The following is a 24841-nucleotide window of genomic DNA, read 5'->3' on the forward strand; positions in this document are numbered from 1 at the left end:
GGCTTATCTGAGTCCACATTTAGATAATGTGGGATTTCCTGCTTTGATATTCTGAGATACAGGGCTGTATGGAAGCGGCCTTTCCTTAGCGCCCTGCTGATCACTGTTTACAGCAGGGGCGCTGTTTGGTTCCATGCGCTCCGGAAGAGGAAGCGCGACATTTGCATATTCAGGAGGAGCTCTCTTATTCATTATTCATGAGCTTTCGCGGGCTTTTGCACCATGTGACCGTCTTTCCCGCGGAATTCAGCCTGGCCCTGGGAGTGCACTTGGAGGAGCCAAGCAAGCACAGAGGAAAGCTCTGCGGATTTGTGAACCTTTATCGAAATAATGGCGGTGAGTTGGGACTGGACTTTTTTATAGAGGAAAATCCTTAAGCTTAACTTTTCTTACTTAGCATTACATTTAAAGGTTTTGTCCAAACCATGGAACTTTTTCCTCTCCTGCTTTTCCTTTGCTAGAAGCTTTTTTTTGGAAGGATTTTTGGGAGAAATCTATTGAGCATTTGAATGTTTTGTACTTTCTAGAGTTTGAAAGGGAGAGGGGTTGTGGGTGTGAATATCTGGGCTCCTGTTCAAAGACAGCAAGGTGCAGGGCAAAACTACACGCTAGGGTGCTTCTACACAGTAGGATTACTGCAGTTTGACACCGCTTTAATTGCCATGGTTCAACGCTGTGGAATCTTGAGAGTTGTAGTTTAGTTAGGCATTTGCAGTGTCTGGCAAAGCAGGCTAAAGACAGTTCCCAGGATTCCATAGCATTCAGCCATGAGAGTGAAAGTGGTGTCAAACTGCATAAATTCTACAATGTAGATGCACCCTAGGCTGTAGTTTTGTGCACAGCTACATGGAAGCAAGCCCTACCAGGGTTTGTGCGTTTCCTTCTGTTCTCTAGTCCAGGTGGAAAGTCATTTTGCAACATAAACTTTCATAAACTACAGCATACTACACCAGGCTTGGGTAAATCTGGGCCTTCCAGGTGTTTTGGACTTCAACTCCCACCATTCTTAACAGCCCCAGGCCCTTCCCTTTTACTCCTCAGCCACTTATGCAGCTGAGGGGTAAAAGGAAAGGGCCTGAGGCTGTTAGGAATGGTGGGAGTTGAAGTCCAAAACACCTGGAAGGCCCAGATTTATCCATGCCTGAACTACACTACATAACATTATTTTTGTTCCTGGGTTATAAATGGCATTTTCTAATTGGTTCAATCATAAAAACATGAGAAACGTTTATTAAACTGCAAAAACTTTGTTTTTGCGGGACCCCCTCAGCACATTTTGCTATAGCTTTTCAATGAATATCTCACAATGTCCCTAATCAATTCAACATAGTTTGTGGTAGCCACAAAAATGAAGTTTCTGGGGTATAACAACTACTTTCAAAGTAAGTGCTGCACAATTAAACAAGAAATAACACTTTCAAGCCAGGAACAGAATTATTTTTCAAATTTTGTTATATAGTGCCATAGGTTGGGTATCCCTTATTTGAAATGCTAGGGTCCAGGGGTGTTTGGGAATACAGCTATTATTAGTTATTTTGGATTTTAGAGTAGCTCTATTTGCATATGCTGTATATAATAAAATATTTTGGAGATGGGACCCAAATCTTGGAGATGGGACCCAAATGTTAATATTTGGATCATGTGATTTTAATATTTATATTGAGATATTTTAATGTTTTGTTTTAATGTTTAAATCTTAATGTCTCATGTTTAATGGTTTTAGTGATTTTTATTTATAATTATATATTAGTGCTTAGTTATTATGATTTTTCTTTTTACATGTATGTTGGCACTGAATTTTTACCACTATAAGTTGTAAACCGCCTTGCCCCCCCCCCCAGGCTGAGCAAGGTGGTATATAAATATAGGACATAAATAAATAAACAAATATAAAATTTATTTATATATGTATATCCTGAAGGTAATTTTATGCACAAACGTTTCAAAATTATTCTGTGCATGAAGCAAAGCTTGTGTACATTGAACCACCAGAAAGCAAAGGCATCACAATGTTAGCCACACATGTGGACAGTTTTATATTCTGGGCTATTTGGGGATTCTGGATAAGGGTTGCTTGACCTATACTAAGACGCCATGTCTTTGAGCTTAAAGAGTAGGCAAATTATATGCATCCCATTTGAAACCCCGTGGCTGCCTCCTGCAGAATTCTGGGGTTTGTAGTTTAGTGAGGCCCAGGTCCTCTTTGGCTCAGCATCTGAAAGGCCCCTCTCTAAATTACAAGCCCCAAAATTCTGCAGGAGGCAGCCACAGGGTTTCGAATAGGATGCATATTCTGACGGCTCTTTAAGCTCTAGCAGTGGTTCCCAAACTGTGGTCTGTGGATCACCAGTGGTCTGCAAGAACGAAAATATGCTCCCCACCATTACTACATAATTTCCTCAAAAACATGTGGCAATGAGGGTGATTGGTCTCACAAAACCCTCTTACAGTCCCGGGAGAGGCTGACTACCCATGATATATTAAAAAGTAAGTGATGGAGAAAAGCAAGGAAATGCAAGGAATAGTTGGTAAAAGTTAAGACATTCCTCACTGATGGTAGCTTTACAACTTCCTTTAGGATTCTTCCGAGTCGAACGTGGTTACCAGCCCCCAGGCTAGCTCTCGTCGAGGAGACGCCCTCACTTCCAGCCCTGGGAGAGACCTGCCTCCCTTTGCAGACGAATCGGAAGGACTCCTTGGGACTGAGGGGCTCCCAGATGAAGATGAAGAAGATGGAGAAGACCTCATTGGAGATGGGATGGAAAGGTAGAGGGCTTGCACAGTCTTTGGGTCCTTGCTGGGGCCTCTTCTTTGGGGGCAGAATGAGGGTGATGCTTGATATGGCTGGAAATTGGACATCTGTGAAAGCATGTGTTTTGAAGAGGCAAACGTTCTGTCTCTGGTTATGTTCCTTTATTTCTAAATTAAATAAGGTTTGTTTTAAATGGTCAGGTATTATGGAAGCTGAACCTTATTCCATCAGAATTTATTGTTGGAAGTAAACCTAAGAATTGGCAGTACCATTGTATTCCAGACGTTTTTAATAATAATTTTTGCTCAAGAAAGAAACGGCATAAAACAGAGATAGATAACAGTTGCTAGAAATGGTTTGAAGTTGTGATGATGTATATTAGCTCTGATGTGAGATAGCTCAAGAACTTGGTTGAGTGTTGACTGTGGCCTTCGAAGCCTGTTTATCAGCTTCTCATAGCCATCTGATTGGCCTCTGTGGGTGAAAGATTGCTCTACTTAAGAGGCAGTCCTTCTGCTCAGTATTTTTTACGGTTGCCTCCTCTCACCCAGCTGTAGCAATGTTATGCCCAAGCGTCCTGACTACAGATCCACATTTCAATATATATTGAAAGTTGTTTCCAAACTGATTTGCAAGATGAGCATCATGATACTGATGTTCCCAGATGTTAATTATATGAGTCTACATCAGGCATGGGCAGACTTTGGCCCTCCAGGCACGGGCAAACTTCAGTCCTCCAAGTGTTTTGGACCTCAACTACCACAAACTGGGAGTTGGAGTCCAAAACACATGAAGGGCCAAAGTTTGTCTATGCCTGGTCTACACTAACCATACAGTGCAATTTCAAACTGCATGATATGGCAGTGTAGATACAGTCTCAGAAAGCTATCTTCTTCTTTTAAAGTCTTTTGATTGCACCCATGCTTTACGGTACCCAGTATCTTTCCATTCTGGTATAAGATGTTTTTATTAGGGTATGGTTTTGAATATTGCGGTGCACCACATAAATTGATGCTTTTATGTAAAAGAAATGTCAGTGGTACTTGTAGAATGCTGCACCACTTATAATAATTATCTATGCACATGTCCCAAGGATCTGGTATATACAGTTATTCTTAAAGACCTTTTCAACATACACATGAGCACTCATCGAGATTGATCAATGAGTGTCCATTGGAATCAGTCGTTTATGTCATGACTTGACGTGAGGCAAATGCAGATGTCATCTATGAAGTGCAGGCTGAGACTGTACAATTGCAACTGCACAGTTCATGCCCGAAATTCTTATGAAAGATAAGATCTCACGTGTGAACATCTCATGGGTTTGGAATGAGAGGATGGCAGTGTTTCTGTAAAATAAGTGATGTTTTCATATTCACTCACACTATGCCGTGCAGTCATTGAGCTGTTGGGGCCAGAGCCTTAAAGCAAATGTAATGTCATCGCTAAAGCACAGCATAGTCTGAGCTCTCTGTGTGGTGTCTAGGGATTACCGGCCTATTCCAGAGCTGGATGTCTATTCACCGGAAGGGCTGGCCCAGGATGATGAAGACGTGGAGGAACTGACGGCCAGTCAAAGGGAGGCAGCAGAGCGGGCCATGAGGCAGAGGGACCGCGAACTGGGCCATGGCTTGGGCCGCATGAGGACTGGTCTGCTATATGGTATGTTTGCAATCTTTCTGGTGCATAATCATTTAGTATTGGAATTCATCCCCACACTGCCCAAGTCTGCAGTCCTCAGTGAGGATTCGTTAGATTAGAATCAACTGAGGGAACTCCACCCCACACCCGGTCTCCTGTATGACAGCTTGAATGTATCTGTTTGTTCTCTTCTCTCTGTTACTGTTCTCACTTGGATTGCTTATGTAGAATGGATACTTTGCAGGAGCATGCCTTTTGTCTTTGATCTTCTATTTTTACAACTTAGTGTGTTTTGAGATCTCTCTCGGCTTGTGTTAGGAGCGATATGTGCTTAGAGATTTTTTTCCTCTTTTGAATCCTAGAGAGATGGATTTCGAGTAGCTCAGGCCCAGTTCTTTATTATTAAGAATAATATATAGTTATTATTTTTGTAAATAAACCTTTTGTAATTTTAAAGATGGAACTCTGCATGTTTGCTTCCTAAACTCTAAATTCTTTACCAGCTTGCTGTGAGCTGAATGCTCAACCATAAGTGTCCTGTTTTTGTATTTTGGATGCTCTGCTGTATTTTTGGGAGTTCTCCCCAACAGAAAATTCTTCTATTTAGCACACACAGATAATTCCTTGATGATATTTATAGTGTTATTATGAATAATATAATGGCAACTGATCCATGAACTCTTACCTAGCTGCAAGTCCTCTTGAAGAGAGTCGGAAGTTCAAGTAAATTATGTAGTTTACATGTTATTGTATGTCCCACTTTTATAGTTGTTAATTAAGTCTGTAAAGCATGATCTCTGTAGTCCCTTTAATGGGATTTAAGCTCATGAACATTTCGTCTAGAAGTTGCAACAGGGGTGGTCACTACATTGCTTGACTTAATAAAACAAGGGATGCAATAGTTGATGAATAGCATACATTGGCAATTTGCTTGAAATCAAATTACAGTTTGTGATCTATTATTATATTGATTCACATTATTTTCTCTGTATAATTTTCAAAAGATCACGTGATACGCCTGGCATAGAAATTTATTATATGAGGTCTGTCAGTCTCAGGTGGCTCATCCGCCTTTATTTTCTTTTATCTCCTGCTACCCCATTTAATGTCCTTGCAGCCAGAATTCAATAATATCCCATTCCCTTCCTTTCTGAAGATAAAGGGCTGACTGTCTGTTGAACCATACAAACGGTTTGCAGTTTATTGGCAGTAATCATACTTTTGGTGAAAATCTTGGGAGTTAGTAGCCATTTAGCTTTCTAGAGCTGCAGCATTCCTTGGAGTTGTGTCTCAGGTATTCTTCCTCTGTGCTAAGTATCCTATATACTTGAGTATAAGTCAAGTTTTTCAGCCCTTTTTTTAGGTTGAAAAAGCCCCCCTCAGTAGGTACTCAAGTCAAGGTTATTTATTATTTTACTCTGTTGTTATTATTATTTTCGTTACATTTATTTTTTTTACTCTTAATATTATTACATTTATTTTTTCCTCTATCTTATTGTTATTGCATTCATTATTTTACTCTATTTATTATTGTTATTATTTCATTTATTATTTTACTCTATTATTACATTATTTTACTTTATTATTGTTATTACTGCATTTATTATTTTACTCTATTATTATTGGAAGGATAAATAAATACATTTACATTGAAAGTTAGAATAATGGTTTAATCAGAGTTGGGCAGTCTTATCTTAAATTTCAGTTTTATGTAAATATTCAAAAACATTTAACCTCACAACCTCTGAGGAAGCTTGCCATAGATGCAGGCGAAACGTCAGGAGAAATGCCTCTAGAACATGGCTCTATAGCCCGAAAAAACCCACAAGAACCTAGTGATTCCAGCCATGAAAGCCTTCGACAATACATTTAACCTACTGATGCTTCAATGTAATTTTATTGGTATCTATTTTTATTTTGAAATGTATCAGTAGCTGCAGCATTTCCCACCCTCAGCTTATACTCAAGTCAATACGGTTTCCCAGTTTTTTTCTGGTGAAATTAGGTGCTTTGGCTTATATTCAGGTCAGCTTATACTGAAGTATATATGATAGTATAGATCACCAGTAGGAACTGTGTAGTCCTACAGATTTATACTATAGCTGCCACCATTTCTGCCCACTGACTATTCATACTAGAACTTTTCAAACTCTGTGTCTTGATACTTTCGTGTATTGGCTGCAGCATGCAAATGTAGTGAGACATGTTTGAGTCTGTTAAATAAGCAATAAATCACATTTTTTTGAAAAAAAAAAAAGAAAGAAAGAAAGATTTTCATGAGATATGTTGTGGTCCCATACATTTCATTATTGCAGTTTCTGTGTGTATCTGTATCTCTTATAAGGGGTTGATTTAACCCCAGTTTGCTAGTGTCACAAAATGATGCAAATGTAAAAAGTATGTCACCAACAAGAAATGTTTCAAAAGCTTTAAAGTAGAAAATTACAATCCAACAATGCCTAAAATTACACATGTTCCCCAATCTTGCAACAGAAGTGTGTTATTTGTTTTACAACCTTTCAGTTTGTTTCCAGGGCAGTTGGAAAAATTTCAAAACTGCAAGGGAAGGAATTAAAACTTAAAAGACCAGAGTATAAAAGGAACACTGACTATACAAGGAGTCAAAAGGAGTAAAAACAAACATAAAGCAGGCAAAAAGGAGGGAATAAAGAGCCTATCAAAATACCTTTGCTTGACATTAAAATTCCATCAAGGTGGGCTCCAGGCAACTCTGTAGTTTGAACCAATGAATCTGGTGCACTTTATAAAGGCAAAATGAGCTTGGTATTGTCAACAGCTCTGATGATGATGCTGTTTGATCTGTCTCTTTTGATCATCTATCTTTGAAAACTAGAGAGTGACGATGAAGATGAGGACCGTCCCTCGCGGAAGAGGCGTCTAGTTGAACGGGCTGCAGATGGCATGGAAGATGAAGATGAAGACATGATTGAGAGCATTGAGAACCTGGAAGATATGAAGGGACACTCTGTGAGGGAGTGGGTGTCCATGGCAGCTCCTCGGCTGGAGATCTACCACCGCTTCAAGAACTTCCTGAAGACTCACGTGGACGAGCATGGACACAATGTCTTCAAAGAGAGGATCAGTGACATGTGCAAAGGTATCATCATGAGGAAACGTGGAGAAACTACATTAGAAAGAATTACACAAGCTTACAATAACTTGAATTATTTTCCTGTGGAAGCTGTAGAGATTTAGCAGTAGGACATGTGATAGTTTTTAAAGGATAATTTATTGTATGCCAAGAAGCATCTGTGTTTCATATAATCTAAACATTATCACTGGAATTCGGGAAATTTTATTTGTGAAACAAAATACAATTTCACATATTATATAAGAATAAAGAAAAACCTATAGATTAGGTTTTGGTTCAAAAGTCATTCTTATTGTTGCTACTAAAATAGCTATCACTGATAGACTTAAAGTTGAAATAATTAGCACCAGAAAAAGTTATATCTGATATTTAGAATAATTTGTATTCTTAATATTGCTATCAAATAATATGCTGCATGTTAACTCAGAAATGAACAAATATTGTTGCATAATTATGTGTTATTATGGATGTATGTATTATAATGTATAGGAGGATTTGCTTAGCAATTTACAGCGCAGTCCTATACTTCCTCAGAAGTCCTATTGACTTAAAGGGAACATATTTCTGGTAAATGTATATAGGTTTGCAATTGTGTTAATTTTGGGAGTAGGCTGAACTTTGTGATACTTTGTCCAAAATGTGTTTATTTTCCTTTGGCAGAGAACAGAGAGAGCCTGGTGGTGAATTACGAAGATCTGGCTGCCCGGGAGCATGTCCTTGCCTATTTCCTTCCAGAAGCCCCAGCTGAAATGTTGAAGATCTTTGATGAAGCAGCCAAGGAAGTAGTGCTGGCTATGTACCCCAAATATGACCGGATTGCTAAGGAAATCCACGTCCGCATCTCACATCTGCCTTTGGTGGAGGAGCTACGCTCACTCAGGTAAGGAGTCAGTTTGGTTCTGATGACAAGCAGCTCTGCCCTGGTCTGTGATGCACCCACTCCTGAATGAACTGTCACTGGCTGGAGCATATATGACTAAGCATGGAAACGGGTGCTTGTCTGGTTCTGTAGAGCATGTATCTAGGAGCTAAATTGCAATCTTCCCTAACAGCAGTTTTTCTGTGTCCCACATTAATACTCCAATTGTAACATGGCTATTAAGAAGTCTTTCTGGTGTCATTGAAAGAAGGATGCTTAGAATTGTTGGTTCTGATAAAATTGTAGTTCAAGATTTTCTGCTGTTGGTTTCCCAAAATGGAATTTCTGTGCTGCTAAATGTCCAACTTTAATAATAATAATCATCATCATCATCTTTATTTATATCCCGCCCCCTCTTCAAACAGGACTCGGGGCAGCTTACAGAGAGTTAAAACATGCAAAAACATAGAAATAAAACGTGATACATTAATGATAATATCAAAAACCTAATAGAAAATAAAAACACAATACAAAAACCAAAGCAAAAATAAAAACATAATACATAACAGCAATATCAAAAACCTAATAGATTGACATAACAATAGCACAATAGAAAATAAGGCAAATTAAATTTTTTGCTGGATTTAAATATGTTTTCCACCAGAGGCAAAACCAGTTCAAGCCAGTTGGCATTGGTGCAGCTATAAACTATCACAGTAGAATTATAAATCAACCATTTTTGAATGCTTGCTTCAAAAAAGAGGAATGACTATTCCTGCTTAATATTTTCTGAAGAATGCTTGCATATGAACCTATGTATTGATTCAGACTGTTTATCCTTCTGGGAGTTATCATGGCGTAGTAGTGTGAATCTGTCTCTGGAGACCAAAATTCAGATTCCCACTCAGCCGTGGAAATCTACCAGCTAATGACTTGAAGGCATACAACAAAAAATAGTCATTCTGTTCAGAGGTCCACATGCAGTCCTCCTCAAGATGACTTTCACAGAGCCCTTCAGTGGCTCCCAATTCCAAAAGGCTCTAAAGCAGTGCTTCTTAACCTGTGGGTCCCCAGATGTTTTGGCCTTCAACTCCCAGAAATCCTAACATCTGGTGAACTACTTGGGATTTCTGGGAATTGTAGGCCAAAACACCTGGGGACCCACAGGTTGAGAATCACTGCTGTAAAGGGTGGGTGATTTGTCCCTGTTTTTTGGGGGAAACACAGGAATTGAAATATTTTCCCTTCTCTGTCTTTAGATAGCAGTGCTGTTAATGGCATCATTTTGCTTCATTTGAGGCTGCAAATGTGTTTTCTCAATACATTTATTTCCCAGGCTCCTTTGCTGCAGTTCCCATGCAGTATGCTTGGATGCTCTGGTCACCAAAGAGAGAGGACTGTAGTTATGTTTACATCTCCAAAACACGGCTTATCCTCCTTCCCTTCCTTTTCCCTTAGGCAGCTTCACTTGAACCAGCTGATCCGGACAAGTGGGGTTGTGACAAGCTGCACTGGAGTCCTCCCCCAACTCAGCATGGTCAAATACAATTGTACCAAGTGTAGCTTCATCCTGGGGCCTTTCTCACAGTCCCAAAACCAGGAGGTAAAACCAGGCTCCTGTCCTGAGTGTCAATCTGCAGGCCCTTTTGAAATCAACATGGAGGAGGTAAGCTGACCCTAGACGAATTAGATTGTACTGCACTTTTCTGTTGAGGATTTCCATGGACTTGTAGCATATATCTGGATATCTTGGAGGCTGGTGTTCTTTCCATTTAAAGTAAAAGCATGTTTTTGACCATTATGATGTTGTTCGTGTTTTGGGAATGCAGTTGTTTGCTGGGCATGGACATTTCATAGTGAATTAGTTTCTGGCCTATGGTATGTTTCCTAAACTCCACTATTCTTGTCAGTTTGCAGCTATATACTATTCTGACAGTTCATCACATGAGCGCAAGTCATAAGATGCTATTTCTCGTAATTATACACTTTTAAATGACTGTCAGTATTGAGGTGCAAGATGGAAAACCTTAGTATTATTTGTTTCCCTTAAAAGCAGGCATAGGAAATGTTTAGTCTTCCTGATGATGGTGGATTTTAACCCAAACATCAGTCCTAGCCAGTAGTGAATAACAATGCAAATTATGTTTCAGTGATATCTGGGGGTGGTTACAAGTTACCTGCCCCTGTAACACAAAAGTGAGCTGTTCATCAAGCCAAAGTTTCCCAAATATTTTTCAATCATGGAACCTTCAGAAGACATTTATTTTTCTTGGAACTCTTGTCTTTATCCCTGGTTTATTTATTTACCTTCTTTATACCCCACCTTTCTCTATCCCAAAGGGCACTCAAGGGGCTTACATATAGGAAATTACTCAATGCCTTAAAACACATACAGTTCCAGTAACATTAAAATAAAATTAAAATCAATACATATTAGGCATTAAAAACATTTAAAAACATTACATTCAATATAAAATCAATTAAAAATGATTTGTTTAATCAAAATATATATTCTGGATTATTTTACCCTGATTGAAATACATTTCCCAATTTCCTATAAAAAAAACCTAGCTTGTAGTAATTTTTACTCTTGATATTTTATGAATAATATCCAAATATCTCAAATGCCTTACACCTCAAAAACTGTACAAGAAATAATATATTTTTAAAAAATAATGTGGACTCAGTGTGAAAAATTGACTACATATGAATCACCCTTGTTCAGATGGCAAATAAAATGTTCAAATGTGATGCCACTACATACCTGATAGCAATATTGTAGTACAAAATACTGCAAAATAGCTAATATTGAGACAGTAAATGAAATAGTTGGCATTGTACTAATATTTGTTTGAAAATCTGTTTCGCAGAACTTTTATGATGCTTTTGTGGAACATAGTGTTCTGTGGAACACAGTTGGGGAACCGCTGAATTAGACTATTCTACAGTAGAGGAAGATATATTTTTTGTGTCAGGAGTGACTAGAGAAACTGCAACTCACTTCTTGTGTGAGAAAATTGGCAGGGATGCTGCCCAGGGGATGCCCAGATGTTTGATGTTTTACCATCCTGTGGGAGACTTCTCTCGCGTCCCTGCATGGAGAGCTAGAGCTGACAGAGGGAGCTCGCCCACTCACCCCAGATTCAAACTGCCAACCTGTTGGTCAGCAATCCTGCCAGCACAAGGGATTGACCTAACCTGTTGCACCACTATGGGCTTCTAGTAGAGATAGATGCCTTCTGGCAAAGCTTTCCTGCAATTAGTGGCATTTCCAGTATTGTGAAATTTTGGTTTTCAAGGTCTGAGATTGCTTCTGGGTTTGTTTGTGGGTTTTTTGGGGGGGGGGTTGCAAAAGGGAAACAAATTACATGCAAAATTCAAGCCACTAGGTTCTGCAGGTAATTTTAAACCAGGTCCAGTAATGCATATTGTTTTCCCCACAGACGGTGTACCAGAACTACCAGCGCATCAAAATCCAGGAGAGTCCTGGGAAGGTGGCTGCTGGCCGGCTCCCTCGCTCAAAGGATGCCATTCTACTCGCCGACCTGGTTGACAGCTGCAAGCCAGGAGATGAGATTGTAAGTCCCATCTCAGAATTGGAGGTCCGGGGAGATTGTGGGGTATTCACACAATCTTAAAAATGCAGTCTGGTCACGTAGAAATGAGCAAGAAGGCATCACCTTAAAAAGAGCAGTACCAACTTGTGAAAGAAGAATATTGGCAAGGCAACTTATTGAAATCCATAACAATGGCAATATGGTGCACATGCAGAATATGCAGAAAAATTGAAATTTTAACTTTTGTGTCTTCTTTTTTTAGCTCCTCAACCTCTCCAAAGCATCCTGGCAGTTGTCAGTAATGTATTTAGTAATGCTAACAGTAGAATGGCTTCAACTGTAGCATTTATAGGGATTTTTACCATTAGAAACTGCAGAGATTGTGTGAAGGTGTCCTACATATCACAATACATTTGTTCTTTCTGCAAGCATTACCTTTATATCATTTTTTCACAGAGTGGCAATGCTCACACCACTCTGCATTAACTACTTTTATAAACAGTGTTGAATAGAGTTCACAGCTTTTGTTCCCTCAATGACTCGGTAATGCATATGCCACAACAATGTCGATTCACGTAATATATGCACTTACAAGAGCTGACTGATTTATCCTCTCTGCCTCTCTGAATTGCAAATAATGGTTCTGATAACTGAATAATATTGCCTTTTTCGTGCCTTTCAGGAGCTAACTGGAATATACCATAATAATTATGACGGTTCTTTGAACACAGCCAATGGGTTTCCAGTGTTCGCCACAGTCATCCTGGCCAATCACATTGCCAAAAAGGATAACAAGGTCGCTGTTGGGGAACTCACCGATGAAGATATGAAGGTCCTTGTAGGCTTGTCCAAGGATGAACAGATTGGAGAGAAAGTGAGTTGGGAACCAGAGATGGAAACAAGGCATGACATGCGTTGAACAGTTTGCTAGGTCAAACTTTCTGTGTGATTAGTAGTTTTGCTTCTGAAAAGGGATGATTTCTAAATCGGGAGAGGAACATGTTGTTGAACTTCCATGCTTCCAGCCCATATAGCCAGTAGTGAGGGATAATGGGAGTTGTAGTGCAACAGCTGGAGAGTTGTGTGAATCCTACTCCAAGGTAGATGAGAATGTGGGTTGTTTCAGAAATTATCCCATCACTCCCTTTCTTCTGCCAGCATTAATTCATGGCATATTTGCATTTTTTTCCCTTGATACAGATAGTGTTTAAATTAGAAAGAATCTGCATAGATGTTGTCGAAGGCTTTCATAGTCAGACTCACTGGGTGGTTGTGAGTTTTCCAGGCTGTATGGCCATGTTGCAGAAGCATTCTTTCCTGATGTTTCACCCACACAACCTCTGAGAATGCCTGCCATAGATACAGGCGAAATATCAGGAGAGAATGCTTCTGGAACATGGCCATACAGCCCGGAAAACTCACAGCAACCCAATCTGTATAGAGCTAAACTATGATTCAGATAAGAATTGGTTACCAGAAAAGAAGTGGAGTACCTCTGAGTGATGACTCCTTCACTATTATTTTAATGTGATGCCAAGCCCTTTAATTTTTCTGAGCATTTTAAATGCAATTTAATATCCTGTACATATTAGGATTAACACCCTTCATATATTCCCCATGCATAAGAGTAATACACTATGTAACACAATTTTTGTTCCTGATTTATAAATGTAATTTCTTAGTTGGTTCTATCATAAAAACATGGGGAAAGTTTATCAAACTACAATATGCAACTATAGCTGCATATTTTGCTATGGTTTTTAATAAGTATCTCATTGAGTCTCAACCAATTCAACATGGTTTGTGGCAGTCACAAAAACGAAGTTTCTGGAGTAAAACAACTACCTTCAAAGTAAGTATCACACAATTAAACAGGAAATAACACTTTCAAAACAAGAACAGATATATTTTTAAATTTTGTTGCATAGTGATATTCCCCAGAAGAATTGGCATTTTGAGAGGCTTTTGAACAGCTTCCCATTGCAAAACATGGTTTGCTCTCTCATTCACGCCTATAGGCATATCATTTACATACAGGATGTTTGGTACCAAGGATAAACTTCTGAAAACTTTTTGCTTTCAGATCTTTGCCAGTATTGCTCCTTCAATCTATGGACATGAAGATATTAAGAGAGGCTTGGCCTTAGCCTTGTTTGGAGGAGAACCCAAAAATCCAGGTAGGTTGCAGTGTTACATTTAGAATGGGTGGGATCAATATGAAATCCCTGTTGTGCTACAGTTGTTGTTGTTTTGAAGAAATGAAAGACCATATTCCTCATTTTTGGTACATTTCTCCAAAAACGGCCCCTGCCCCTTTCAAAATATGAGTCTATTCTGAAATTTTTAGAGTTTTGTTGGAAACTTTGTATATGTAAATGAGCAAGACCCTGGAATATGATTTGGATCGGGTGATTTTCATTCATGTTTTAATGGGTTTGGTCTTAACATTTTTGTTTATTTACTGATGTATTAATAAATGGCATTGAATTGCTGCCTTTGTAAGGCTGACCTGAGTCCACTTTAAGATTGAGAGGGGTGAGATATAAATGTAAATAAATAAAAATAAATAAGAAAAATCTGTATACATTTCTGTTCGGTTCTTGGTTCTACTGAACTGATTTTTAGGCTGTTGGGTGGCATGGGAATGCATCAACTTAGAATGACATTCTGCATTCACTGGCCTTCAAAAATATGGTTCCTCTGGTCAGGGGTTATTAAACTTAAGAAAATGTTAGTAAGTTCTGCTCCAAATGCTTCACCACACCAGTTAGCACTTCATTCACTTAAATTGCTTGAAATGCCTTAGGAGGAAAGCACAAGGTCCGTGGGGACATCAACGTCTTGCTTTGTGGAGATCCTGGAACAGCCAAGTCTCAGTTCCTCAAGTACGTGGAGAAAGTATCCAGCAGAGCCATCTTCACCACTGGCCAGGGAGCTTCTGCTGTCGGTCTGACCGCCTATGTGCAGAGGCACCCGGTCAGCAAGGAATGGACCCTAGAGGCAGGTGCCCTGGTGCTGGCGGACAGGGGAGTCTGCCTGATAGATGAATTCGACAAGGTGAGCATCCTTCTGAGTACACGGCAGGGTATGACTTAAGGAGCAAAACAGATGTTACGCATCATAGCTAAAGACTGTACAGGGCAAAGTCTATCTAACTGGCAACTGGGAAGGGGAGAGGAAGGAAAAGTTGGATTTGAGGCCATCTCCTTCTGCCGCTATAGGCAAGGCTTCTGATTTGATTCTGGGCCCAGGATGCAAGAGTGACTTGCTTCACCATAGTGGTAGAAATGCCGTAGTTTGTGGATCCAGAGGTATTGAGTTGCATACTTCTTGAGCTTTCTAAGACATCAGTTTTCTAAGGCAGGCCTGCACAGCCTGTGGCCCTCCATGTGTTTAGGACTCCAACTCCCAGAAGCTCTGGCCAGCAGGTCCAATGGTCAGGAATTTTAGGAGCTGAAGTCCAAAACACTTGGAGGGCCGCAGGTTATGCAGGCCTGTTCTAAGGAAACACCAGTTGTGGGGTGGTGGGAGAAAGCTCCCCTGAACAGCCATTCACTCAAAATGGGCTAAGTAACTTCCTTGGATGGCCATGATATCACTGGGTCAGTTGCTTAAAAAAGCCAGCTAAAAGTTTCCCAGCCAGTGCTTGAGCCAGGAAGCTAGCTTGTAGGACTGAAAGAAAACCGCTGAGAATCTCAAAACTTAGTCAGGCTCTTACTACGTATTGCAGTCCAGCACCTTGCACAGAGACGTTAAGGTTCGCCTTGAAATGTATATCTCATTCTCATAGATGAGCCCATCAGAGTTAAAACCTGTTGTTGATTCTTCAGATGACCGATCAGGACAGGACCAGCATCCACGAAGCCATGGAGCAGCAGAGCATCTCTATCTCAAAGGCGGGCATTGTCACATCTCTGCAAGCACGATGCACTGTTATTGCTGCAGCCAACCCCATAGGTATGGCACCGAGGGTTGTGGAAGTGAGAAGCTCCTTCAGCTTGGTAGTGACTGAAACTGCCTCACGTGGATTGGCACATCTTTGAAAACAATGGAAGAAATATTTTTTATCTATAATCAGTGGGTCAAAGAGTAGACTAGGGCCAGGGGAGAAAAAGGAGAGTGCTGGGTTACTTCCGCAAGGCTACTTTAAACTCTATCTCTCAATTGGTTTCTTTATTTATCCTAGGTGGGCGTTATGATCCATCCTTGACGTTCTCAGAAAATGTTGATCTCACGGAACCCATCATATCTCGATTCGATATCCTTTGTGTGGTCAGAGACACTGTGGATCCTGTTCAGGTATTAACTTTTTTGCACTTTTACTTCTTACATGGGGAGGGTACAAGGGCAGACTGATGAATGGAGCTACTGCCATACAGTTTTAGTGCATCAAGGAGGATGGGAGATGGGAGAGCTTGCAAGATGGGAGCCGTTAAGTGTTTGTGTTACTGTATACTATGTATACAGACACTGGTGGAATAGCACAGACACTTTAAGTGTGATTACTTAGAAGATAGACCAGCCCATGTTAAGTGTTTGTGTTACTGTATATTATGTATACTATGTATACAGACACTGGGGGAACAGCACAGGCACTTTGAGTAAGTGTGATCACTTAGAAGATAGACTTGCCCATGATAAGTGTTTGAATTACTGTATACTATGTATACTATGTTTACAGACACTGGTGGAATAGCGCAGACACTTTGAGTAAGTGTGGTTACTTAGAAGATAGACCAGCCCATCAAACTCTTTGAATATCATCCTGGGGCCGTGTTGCTCCCTTTTGTGTTCTGTCTTATGAGTTGTCTGGTTTGGCTCATTCATAGATTTACCATATATACTCGAGTATAAACCAACCCAAATATAAGCCAAAGGACCTATTGTTTATTCATTCAGTTGCTTCCGACTCTTCGTGACCTCATGGACCACCCCATGCCAGAGCTCCCAAATGGTCATCTCCACTTCCAGCTCCTCCAGAGCCAAGCCAGTCACTTCAAGGATCCCATCCTTCTATCTTGCCCTTGGTTTGGCCCATCTTCCTTTTTCTTTCCATTTCCCCCAGCATAATTGTCTTCTCTAAGCTTTCCTGTCTCCTCGTGATCTTTGCCTCTACTATCCTTTCCTCCAATGAGCAATTGGGCTTTATTTCTTGAAGTATGGACTGGTTGGATCTACTCGTGGTCCAAGGCACTCTGAATTTTCCCCCAGCCCCACAGTTCAAAAGCGTCTTATCTTTTTTCACTCAGCCCTCCTAATTTTACCACAAAAAACTGTGAAAACATATTGACTTGAGTATAAGCCGAGGGTGGTAAATGAAGCAGCTACTGGTAAATTTCAAAATAAAAACAGATACCAATAAAATTGCATTAATTGAGGCATCAGTAGGTTAAATGTTTTTGAATATTTACATAAAACTATAATTTAAGCTAAGAGTGTCCAACTCTGATTAAACCATTATTCTAACCTTATTCAATGTAAATGTGCTCATGTATCCATAGTTTATTTTAACCATATATTTTGGAGAAAATGCTTTGTGTATATGAATAAAGAAAAGTGGGAAAGACTGGCGCTGAGAGAGGAGAGGAAAGCATGTATCGCACCGAGAGAGGAGGAGAGGAAGGTGTGCACTGCATGAGAAAGGAAGGAGAGATGGGTTACTATGCCCTTCTTTCAGCCCCAGGTCTTCCTGCCAGGTCCCTCACCCGAGTATAAGCTGAGGGGGGCTTTTTCAGCCTTAAAAAAGGGCTGAAAAATTAGGCTTATACTCAAGTATACACAGTATCTCTTGAGATTTCTTCCTGACAAATCTAATGGCTTGAGTACGTGTTCCCTAATCCAACACCTTGTTTCAGGATGAGATGCTGGCTCGGTTTGTGGTCGGCAGCCACATCAAGCATCACCCCAACAACAAAGACCTTGTGAATGGAGATTCCCAAGAGATTGTCCTCCCAAATACCTATGGCGTAGAGCCCATCCCCCAGGAGATCCTGAAAAAATACATTATCTATGCAAAGGAAAAAGTCCACCCAAAACTCAACCAGATGGATCAGGACAAAGTGGCCAGGATGTACAGTGAACTGAGGAAAGAATCCATGGTAAGAATTCAACAGAAAAAAGGAAGACATCTACATGTAGGAAAATGGGTTGCTAGAAAATGAGAGGAACTGAATATTAAATCTATATGTGTGCCAGGCACTGAACCGCTGCCTCTGAGGCCCCTTCTACACTGTTATATAAAATCCAGATTATCTGCTTTGAGCTGGATTATATGGCAGTATAAACTCATATAATCCAGTTCAAAGCGGATAAAGTGAATGATCTGATTTGATAATCTGGATTAGATGGCAGTGTAGAAGAGGCCTGATAGTGAACCAGGAGGATAATTAGTGCTTCGGTTTGGAGCACATGTGCATGTCCATGTGCCTTTAAGCCACCTGTAGTCTTATGCTTGTCCTATAAATGTAATAAAGTTTTCTTTGGTGAGGAGGTACTAACAAAGTCACAGCTTCTTAAGCCTTTCCACTCGTGGCCCCTTTGGGCCCGAGAAATGTTTATGTATATAGGTATAAAATAGCTATAAAAACCAAACATTTACTGATTTGCAAAACAAGCTGATTTTCCTTTTTATGAAGCATCTCCTGCAGAGTCCACTGTAAACACTGCACAACAGATTTGTATAAATGTCTTAAACAGTCACTGGGTGACATTCAGAAAAGCTTTACTGTTGCCAATTTTGGGACCTCCACATTAAACTAAGGGGACCCCATGTGTGGCTGAAGCCCATAGTTTAAGGAGCAGCGATTTAAGTAAACTGATAGTAGAGTGTTGCTTGTCTTCAGTTTGCCAGCAGATGGCATAGTACCCCTTCATTGATCCATTTGGAATAGAGCTGCTTTATTATTAGCTTCTTGCGGCTTTGGTTTCACTGGGTTTTTACATTCACAGAATTGAAAAGTGCCTTAAAGTAGAAGGTGGGCAGAAAGGAAAGCACTTGGCAGTTGGTCAACTCCTTTCCTCTTTCCACAGGCAACCGGAAGCATCCCCATCACAGTGCGACACATTGAGTCCATGATCCGAATGGCAGAGGCACATGCGCGCATGCACCTGCGGGATTATGTGGTGGAAGACGATGTCAACATGGCCATCAGGGTTATGCTTGAGAGTTTCATTGACACACAGAAGTTTAGTGTCATGAGAAGCATGAGGAAGGTGTGTGGGATGTGATTGTTTGGGCTGGGTAGATTGGGGTGTATTTATTAAAGGCTGTATTGGGGATAAGTGATGCCGACCAACAGAATTCTAAACTTCATTGCCCTCTGAAGTGGATCTATGGTTTGGTCCTAAACTAGGTTTCAAGTGGGTTTTGGGAGCCACATGTGAAACATGCTTTTTCCCATTCCTATTTTAAAGAGTATTGTAACATTGCTTGCCATTTTTTCCCCACAGGCACACTTTTGAACTGTTAGTGGAGTGTAGACTCTTTCCCTCTTTCAACTTTTTCTTTTTCCCCTTTGCAGACTTTTGCCCGATACCTCGCCTTCAGGCGAGATAATAATGAACTCTTGCTGTTCATTTTGAAGCAGCTGGTATCGGAACAAGTGATGTATCAGAGGAATCGTTACGGGGCTCAGCAGGATTCCATTGAAGTGCCAGAGAAAGACTTGGCCGATAAGGTAATGGGGAACTTCTTCTGCCCCATCCCTCCTTCAATGCATTGTGTTGAGAACCTGCATCTAGCTCTTCTAAAGCTCTCTACGTTTCTTCCTCTGAGTTTTGACAAAGGGCCTGGAGGTGAAAGCTGACAACCAGTAAAGAAAAGCACAAAATGCTAGAAGAGCTGTTAAAGTTGGTGTCCGTTTTCACCTCTGCCGAAAGGTTGCACAAAGCCTCACAAAGCGGAGATGAGCCAAGGATGTCTAGAAAGCTTACTATAAAGCTAGCTAGAGAAGATTGCATTTGTTGTGACTACATTGCATCCATATGGATAAATGTTTATGCCCACAGAATATGGCAGGTACTCATCTCCTGGAGAATGATTAGGGTGGGAAAAGTACTGTCTTCCAGAGGTTCTTCGACTGCAATTCCCATAGTTATAGCCAGTGGTGAGAGATGCTAAGAGCTGCATTTTGCCCATGGCTGACCCAAGATATTCAACCATAGTCCTCTGGAGAGCGCGTTCGCCTCAGTCATTGGCTGGATATTTTTGCACTGAATCTATGCCTATCATTTTTAACATGAAATGAAAATGTTGTGGGTTGTGGTCAAGGAGAAAATTCAAAAATTACATATCAGCTATGAGAGCCAGTGTAGCATTGCGATTTGAGTAATGAACTACAACTATGAAAACCAGGGTTTGGACATGGAAACCTACTGGTTGATTTTGGGCGAGTCACTCTCTCAGCTTCAGAGGAAGGCAAAGGCAACCCTTCTCTGAACAAATCTTGGGAAGAAAATCTTGTGATAGGGTCACCATAACTCAAAACTGACTTGAAGACGCAACAACAATGAGAGGAGAATTGTTTATAGAAGTGTGACTGGACATAAAAATTGGACAGACTCCATTTGGTTCAGAAAGATGAAAGGCATAGAATCATAGAGTTGGAAGGGACCTCATGGGCCATCCAGTCGAAACCCCTGCCAAGAAGCAGGAAAATTGCATTCAAATCAGCCCTGACAGATGACCATTCAGCTTCTGCTTAAAAGCCTCCAAAGAAGGAGCCTCCACCACACTCCACTGCTGAACAGCTCTCACAGCATGGGATCAGAGAAGTGGTCTGATATGCAAAGCATTCCTGATAGATGATGATGGTGATGATTATGATGATTATAAGAATAATAATGAACTTTATTTATATTCTGCCCTATCTCCCCTGGGGGACTCAGGGCTGATTCCAACATCCAATGCCTCAATAACAGTAAATACAAATATAAAAATCTAAGAGAACCCTCACGTAAAGACCAACTTAGATGGCCATCTAGTCTCTGTTTATAGACCTCCAAAGAAGGAGATCCCAACACATTCCAAGGCAGCATCTTTCACTTTTGAACAGCTCTTGCCATCAGGAAATTATTCCTTATATATTTGCATATAGTCATGATGACAAGTAGCCATGTCTGCAAGATCAGGCAGATATTGGACACATAAAATAAGACCCTGTATTTATGATAGTTATGTTCCTTGCTGGACCACTGTAAATTGAAATTGTGGATATGATGGAGCACCATTAAATTACCCGATGTCTAGTTCCAGCATACCATAGAGTTGTATTGGAGGACCAAGAGATTCTTTGTGATGTCTTCACTAGAAATTTGCTAGGGCTTCCAACACAACTCTTATGTTAACTTTCAGTGGAGTCATACCATATATGGGCAAACTTTGACCTTCTGGGTATTTTGGACTTCAACTCCCACAATTCCTAGCAGCCTGTTAAGTTGAAGTCCAAAACACCTGGAGAGTCGGAGTTCACCTAGGCCTGGCCTAGAAGAACTAAAAGATTTGTAGAGACCATTTTTTCTTAGGCATGGGCAAGTAAAACCTCAGATGTGGGTTCCACAGTTACATAGACCTTAGTGTGTGCTTGTCTCGTAACTTCTCTACATTAACTCTTGCAGAATTGCCTTTTTTGGACTTGAATAATGTCCTGATAATGATGTCTCTCTCTACGATACTCGTTTATTTTGTTCTAAATGAGTAGGCGTTCAGGCTGTGGAGCCTCGCAATTGTGTCTGTGTCTGACAGGTAGTCTCCCCTTTTCTCCATCTCTCTACCCAGGCTCGCCAGATCAACATCCACAACCTTTCTGCCTTCTACGACAGCGAATTGTTCAAGATGAACAGATTCAGCCGTGATGTGAAGCGGAAACTGATTGTGCAGGCATTCTGAGAGCAATGAATTCCTAAGTGACTGCAGAGGAAAAGAATTAGGGGCTTTGCTTTATCTTGCCATGCAGCAACACACAAACAATTTTCTTTTCCTCCAGGTATCACGGGAAGAGATCTGGAAGCTCTCCTGAAGGACTTCTGAATAGAACAGAATAGGGCCGAGGAGTTAACATCCCCAACTCCCAAAACTCCTCTATGTGTTTAATTGTAGTTGAGCTTGTTGAATGGAAATTCACAAAGAGGTGGTTTCCTGCTGGCCCAGTCTTAAAATCTGACTTTGGGGGGGGGGGGGGGGTAGAGCAATCACAGCAAGGAAATCTGTTCCAAGAATTGTTCATTGGAACCATTGAATTGTCTGGAAATTGTGCCCTTTTTTTACTGGGCATCACCAGGGGTCATTTGAATACATGAGGAAGAAGTACGTTTGAGTTGAACTTCCTTTGTCTCTTTTACTTCCATGCATTTTTCCCTGTGAGGGAAATATCTTCGGTGTCTCTAGATATGAACTTAACATACAGATCACCCACAGGGAAATGGGACGTGGAGTCAGAAACAATTTTCACGCTTGTGATAAAAGCAGCTGAAGCTTCTCGTAAGTCATTTCACAGGTTCATATGCCACGATGCAGTTTGTATGCTTGCCTATGGAAAACTGAAATGGTCCCTTTGGGGGCCTTCTTCCTTCCCTTCACCACGATATGTATCATATTAAAAAAATTCCGAACACACAGGCTGTTACGTGTCTGCCCAGGAGGATGTAGATTTGGAGAAGTTTTAGTATGGAGGAAATAAAGGTTGAGGAACAGCTTTTTGCAACGATAGCAAAATGTATTGGTTCTACTTTTTTTAACAGAGTATTGATGTCTAAATCTGGCTCCGTAGCGGATTGGCAGGCTTTTCCCTATTTGTAAGGGCGGTGGGTATTCTAGCATGGGTCGATGACTGTCTCCACAAGCTTCCTGGTGAATTGCTCATCTCTTCATTTACTGTATTTCCTCTATTCCTCTTTGTGGAGTCTGAAAAATGCACATATGGGTTATCTTCTGCGCATGCACAGCCATTTGGAACTTTCTAGATTTTTGAAATGGAAATGGGGGGGAGGGGTTCTATTGGTGGTACTGAATTTAATATGCATCTTAAAATTGGTGGTGTCTTGGTATCAAAGAAATACAGTGCTTCTTCTGTAACTTTTACAAGATTGAAATAGCGATGACAGAACAAAACGTAGTTACATTGCCTCCTTCTGAACTATCAGGTGTTAACAGTCGGATGGGGCTCTTGGCATATATCCTTCCACTTCCTAACCAAATGTGAGCTTTTCATCCTCTGTCCAACTACTAGGACCATGAAATGTGGACTTTCAACCCTTTATCTTTTGGGAAAGCATCCATAACCTTTGGAGAAAACCAGAATCTCTAAGCCTTTTGGAACAGATGACCTCAGGAGAATAATTGGCATCCATACCTTTGGAATACTCATAACCTTTTAGTGATGTATGCTCTTCCTGAGAAGAGCTAAAAACTAGTTTGAGTGAATCTCTTCTTTACTGGTAAATATCCACTAGCATTCATTCAAGGCAAATTACATTTCTCAGTTGTTAGACTGATATACCTAGTTTATCTCTTTGAACTGTGAGGAACAAAACTATACCAATGCACAAAATAAATAGCAGATCTTCAGAAGTGTTATCAAAGTTGCCCAAAAAATGTCTACTTTCCCATAGTAAGTGTGTGTGTGTGTGTGTATGTATATATATATATAAAATCTCTCAAGAGACAAAAATAGCCTTTGTTAAAAGCAACATAGTTGATTTAATTAAAAACTTCATGTATTCAGCATACATTGCTTATTAGTTGAAAGTTCGAACAGTTTTATCTAAGGCATTCTGTTTTAGCCTCTTCTATGTTGCATACAGACAGAACTCTCTTCAGTCTAATACATTATTAAACACTGACACAACTTCTGATGCAAACTGAACACAACAGTCTAATGCAGTGGTTCTCAACCTGTGGGTCCCCAGGTGTTTTGGCCCACAACTCCCAGCTAGTTTACAAGCTGTTAGGATTTTTGGGAGTTGAATGCCAAAAGATCTGGGGACCCATAGGTTGAGAACCACTGGTCTAATGAATATTGACTTCTAAGGTGGAGTCTCGGTCTGAATAGTCCCAGATCAGGTCAAAATCCCAAGTATTCTGGAAGAATATTGGGAGTGAGATATAAGCAGTTCTCCAAGGCCTGCTTTGTACACGATTAAGCCTCATGCATTCTGAGTCTTTCAGCTCGAGAGAGGACTAGCAATCTAAATTGAAGACTATGGAGCATTTGTCTCTTGTTGTGTCAATAAAGATAACAACTGGAAATTAGACTCCAGTGTTCACAGCCGTGCTGTTAGCTTTTCCATCTTCTGTTCTGACTTATTTGTCTCTTCTCTCGCTCTGGCCAGTCTCATCTGTCAGCTAGAGCCACTGGAGGTTTTTTTTAAGGAATAATTTTGTGTAAAATAACTAAATTGAGTTCTGGAAACAAAAAAAAATATTAGGTGAAAGATAGTCTTAAACGCCATCTTTTATAAACCCACATGTCTTTTATATTTGATTTAGACTGGTAGATATTGGCATTCTAGTGAACAAAATAGATTTGAAATGTTAGGCCAGCTTACATGCCCCAACAAAAGATCCTCCAGGCAGCAATCAGTCAGGATTTGAAGCTGCAAAGCCATTAAATGCTAAAATATTTATTTATTGTGTCAGAAGCGAAGTGTGGGTACAGTTGTAATGAATTTAAAACACAAACAAAGTTTTAAAAAATGGCATTATACTAAATGTCCTTTGATCGGTAGCTGGCCACTTGGAGTGCCTCTGGTGTTGCTATAAGAAGGTGGTCTCTTCACCACATTTGTATGTCATGGACACCACTTTGTGGCCCCATTTCTTCAGGTTGGCTCTGGATCTCGTGGTGCCAGAGCACAGTCTGTTCAGTACTTTCCAAGTCACCCAGTCTTCTGTGTGCCAAGGAGGGAATCTCTCATTCGGTATC

General features: G+C 40.4%; 1 protein-coding gene across 1 annotated transcript; it reads left to right on the plus strand.

The window, feature by feature from the left end:
* The first annotated feature begins 208 nt into the window (after positions 1 to 208).
* MCM2 (minichromosome maintenance complex component 2) lies at positions 209 to 22632 on the plus strand. Its single transcript, XM_060766192.2, has 16 exons — positions 209 to 336; positions 2579 to 2766; positions 4239 to 4414; positions 7248 to 7511; positions 8166 to 8385; positions 9823 to 10030; positions 11808 to 11942; positions 12604 to 12795; positions 14005 to 14098; positions 14728 to 14978; positions 15752 to 15878; positions 16108 to 16220; positions 17777 to 18019; positions 18951 to 19133; positions 19442 to 19597; positions 21697 to 22632. The coding sequence occupies exons 1-16, from the start codon at positions 331 to 333 to the stop codon at positions 21805 to 21807; spliced, it is 2667 nt and encodes an 888-aa protein (XP_060622175.2). The 5' UTR covers positions 209 to 330; the 3' UTR covers positions 21808 to 22632.
* The last annotated feature ends 2209 nt before the right edge of the window (positions 22633 to 24841 follow it).

This window comes from Anolis sagrei, chromosome 2, assembly GCF_037176765.1.
Source record: "Anolis sagrei isolate rAnoSag1 chromosome 2, rAnoSag1.mat, whole genome shotgun sequence".
NCBI classification, from domain to species: Eukaryota; Metazoa; Chordata; class Lepidosauria; order Squamata; family Dactyloidae; genus Anolis; species Anolis sagrei.

What these genes read in the sequence shown, in the direction of transcription:
- MCM2 (XM_060766192.2), top strand. An exon ending in GAGGAGCTACGCTCACTCAG is followed by an intron (nt 8,386 to 9,822) that starts GTAAGGAGTCAG and finishes CTTTTCCCTTAG; the next exon opens with GCAGCTTCACTTGAACCAGC. An exon ending in TGATAGATGAATTCGACAAG is followed by an intron (nt 14,979 to 15,751) that starts GTGAGCATCCTT and finishes TTGATTCTTCAG; the next exon opens with ATGACCGATCAGGACAGGAC.